We start from the raw sequence: 3478 nt of genomic DNA on the forward strand, positions 1-3478 counted from the left end.
AAGGCGAGTACTTCGTGGAGGCCTTCGCTCTCGTCCCCAACCAGGTCTGGTTGAAACAGCAGCTCGGGGGCCCGGAACCGTGCAGGCCCCACCTTCAGAGCACAAGAGTGAGGCAGAAAGGCTCCCCAGAGAAGTCAGGCCTTCTCCTCAGGGCCTGGCATCAGCTGCCACCCAGGGCCAGGCCGGGCCACTTACGTCAAGCGTGCTGCCGTCGGGCAAGGTGTACTGCACCTTCTCTGTCTCCAGGGCCTCGTCCTTCTGCGGGTTGATGGACAGGTAGCAGGCTCGCTGTGGGGGGGACACCTCTCAGAGGGCTGCAGCGGGAACAGCCACAGCCAGGGCTCAACCTCATGCCTTGGTCTCACCCCTCTATCCACCCCAGGTCAGGCCACCACCCTCCCATCCTTCGTCACCTCTTTGATGGTCCGGACAACCTCAAACTCGGCCGAGGTGTGAAAATCAGCCCCTTCCTTGCGCAGCAGCAGCCGGAGATAGCGAGAGACGTCGCGGCCGGCAATGTCCACCCGCATGATGGAGTGTGGCATGGCAAAGCCCTCATAGATGGGGACAGCATGAGTGACCCCATCCCCCGAGTCTAAAACCACTCCTGTCGTGCGTCCTGTGGCGTACCTGTCACCAGGTCAGCATCCCTTCACCTCAGCCACTGAGGCAAGGGGACCTCTCCTCACCCGGGGAAGGGACCCTGGGGCATTTTCATGATCTGAAAAGGGACAGGAAGGACTCCCTAAAGGAAGAGTCATCGAGGGACTCTAGGGAAGTGAGACACCTGGTCACGGTGCGGGAGGATGGGGACTCAGGGAGCACTCACAGACTGAGCACAGCCTGCATGGAGATGAACAGGGCCGGCACGTTGAAGGTCTCAAAGAACACCTCTGCTGCCTTCTCCCGGTTCTTACTCGGGTTGAGCGGGGCCTCTGTCAGCAGAACAGGATGCTACGAGAGAAGGGAGAGCCTTGGGCATGTGAAAGCCAAGCCAGGCCCTGAAAGGACCTTTCCAGGGAGCCAGCCCCCCGCTGCGGGCCCGGGGGCTCCAGCAGGTCTCCTGCTTCCCAAGGCCTCCATCCTATTATCTGTCCCAGTTCCTCTTCCAAAGACCTGGCGCGCTCTGGAAAATTCTGCCTGGCAACCACTGGCTAGGACGAACAGATACACAATGAAAAGGTAGCAGGCCCCATCAAATGTGGAGAGGAGGGACCAGCAGTGGGCATAATGGTATGTCGCTGGACTCCCATGTAGTTGACCACGGTTCAAGTCCTGGACCCGGTGACTTAAACTCATGCCAGGCACGTGTGCATGCGTGTCCAAGATCCCGAGAGAATGGAGAAGGGATTGCGGTGTGGCCATCCCCCAAGGGGGTGATTTCTTGCTGTCTCTCTGGAGAGCTCACGTGTCCTATAGCAAAATCACGCGCGGAGCGACGTGCTCCATAACAAAAACCCCTCCAAAAAAAAAAAAAAAAACGTGGAGAGGAAATGTGGGAGCCCGGACCAGGGAGGAAGCGGACAAGGAGAGGGCACAGCCGGGAGGCCGGGAGCCAGCAGGGGGCGCCGGCCGCACCTCCTCGGAGAAGGTCTGTAGCTGGTCCTTGGAGTAGACGTACTGCCAGATGCGCTCCATGTCGTTCCAGTCCCGCACCACGCCGTGCTCCATGGGGTAACGGATGGCCAGCAGCCCCCGGTGCTCCTGGGGAGAGGGGAAGGGCAGGGGTGGCACCAACTCTTCCATCTGCCCCGACTGGAGCAGATGGTGACCTGAAGTCGGCACAGGGTGACCTGTCCAATGGCTTCTCTGGCTCTCAGGCGCAAGGTGGCACCGAGCCCCCCACCCTCAGTGTCTCTCTTCCTCCCACAGCCGTGCTCCCTGGCTTCCCCGAGCTCGCCACCGACATGTTCTCCCCATTCCTTCCGTGCACCCTGCCTGGCTCCCATCTCCACGGTCAGCCATAGCTCCCATATCACCTGTGCCCACTGCTCTCACGGGGCGTGGCTGCAGGCTCTGGGCGCCTGCTTCCATCTGCCCTGCTTCCCTTGCCCTTAACCACGGCTCCCACTGACGCTGTCTCCTGAGAGCCCCTTGTCCGCTCCTTCGGCTCAGGGCCCCCTTTTTGGGCCTAGAGCCGTGCCCCACTCCCTGGCGCCCCTCACTGTGTCCTCCAGGAGCCCACACTGCACTTGCCCAAACTTGGCCTCTCTTCCCCACAGTCGTGGCGTGTCTGCTCTGCCAAGGGGCTGAGCTGACCGTGTGGTCCTGGGCAAGTCACCCCGGCCACGGCCGTTTAGAGGCAGGCATGAAAGTCTGGGGGATTCTAATTCCTAAGTCACTCTGTCATCAGTGCTTTCCTCTGTAGCTCCCACACAGCTCCTAACACGCAGGATCCGGTGCGGTCTGAGCACGTTCCTCAGGACAGGAAGTGCCGCCTCGTCTCATGGGGGCGGGGGCATGGCGCCATACAGCTGGGACATGGAAGAGAAGCCCTGGGGGCTCCAGCAGAAGGTTCAAGCAGATGCCTCTGACCACCAGCCAGTGTCTCTGCGGTTAAGGACCAGACCTGGGAAGGTGGGCTCCATGGTGTTACCTCCGCTTTTGGTCCGATGAAGAGGTCCCCCTCCAGGGCTCCAGCCATCACGCGCATGTGCTTTGGCCTCCCGACACTGAGAGGATGGACAAAGTCAGTGAGGTGGGCAGGGGGCACAGCGAAGTTCAAACCGGAGTCTGACTTGAGGACTTCAGAGGGTCAGTGTCCTCTGTCCAGAGCATCAGGACGTGGCAATGGGACAAAGGTGGGGACCTGGGCCTACAGAGCTTGATGGGACTACAGGGTGGGCCTTGCCAGGATGGGGAACTGGGGGCAGAAGGGGGGTGCACCCCCCGAGAGGGTTGAGCGTCTGAGCGCTGCAATCCTGACCCTTTGTGGCCCAGCCCTGACAGAGGGTCAGCCTTCTGCAGCCACAGTGACTCAGCCCACGTTCCCGACTTCTGGGGCAGGGCTGCCGTCACCATCGGCAGACGGAGGGAAAAACAGCCCCTGGAAGCTGGGACCTGGATCCTGGGAGCACTCCTCTCCCCCTCAGTCCACGCTGCCTCTTCCCACCGCCAGGGCTTCCGGAACTGACTCAGTTCTTGGAAACCCTGAGACCTCAGGAGTTATGTTCTAAAATTTGACCGGAGCTCCCCACACATCAACTGGAACCTTCAATTACACCCACGTGGAGTTCAGAAAGGAAAGCTGAAGCCCTCCAGGGTGCTTTCTGCTGGCTCTGTCCCCAGAGCAGGCCTGGGGTTCATGGACTAGCCAGACACTTGGAGAGGCCACAGGATCCTCCCCCGCCTTCTGGCCAGTAATTCCAAAGGCCCAGGATTTCAGAAGAGGCTCTCCTGAGGGAAGCTTTCCCTGGGAGGCTAGAGTGGCCCAAGGGGCACCCCAGGGTCTCTCTGATTGTAGCCCTTCTTATTCCTG

The 3478-nt window shown here is 60.7% G+C and overlaps 1 protein-coding gene across 1 annotated transcript in view; it reads right to left on the minus strand.

Moving 5' to 3' along the window:
* ACTR1B (actin related protein 1B) overlaps positions 1–3478 on the minus strand; it is a 9671-nt gene that overhangs the window by 2915 nt on the left and 3278 nt on the right. The window contains exons 3-8 of the mRNA XM_006166577.3: positions 2597–2672; positions 1579–1704; positions 830–954; positions 414–630; positions 196–288; positions 6–92 (exon numbers count right to left, since the gene is read on the minus strand). Coding sequence (XP_006166639.1) covers positions 6–92; positions 196–288; positions 414–630; positions 830–954; positions 1579–1704; positions 2597–2672 — 724 coding nt within the window. The remainder of the gene's footprint in view (positions 1–5; positions 93–195; positions 289–413; positions 631–829; positions 955–1578; positions 1705–2596; positions 2673–3478) is intronic.

This window comes from Tupaia chinensis, unplaced genomic scaffold, assembly GCF_000334495.1.
Source record: "Tupaia chinensis unplaced genomic scaffold, TupChi_1.0 Scaffold144276_1, whole genome shotgun sequence".
Classification (NCBI taxonomy): domain Eukaryota; kingdom Metazoa; phylum Chordata; class Mammalia; order Scandentia; family Tupaiidae; genus Tupaia; species Tupaia belangeri.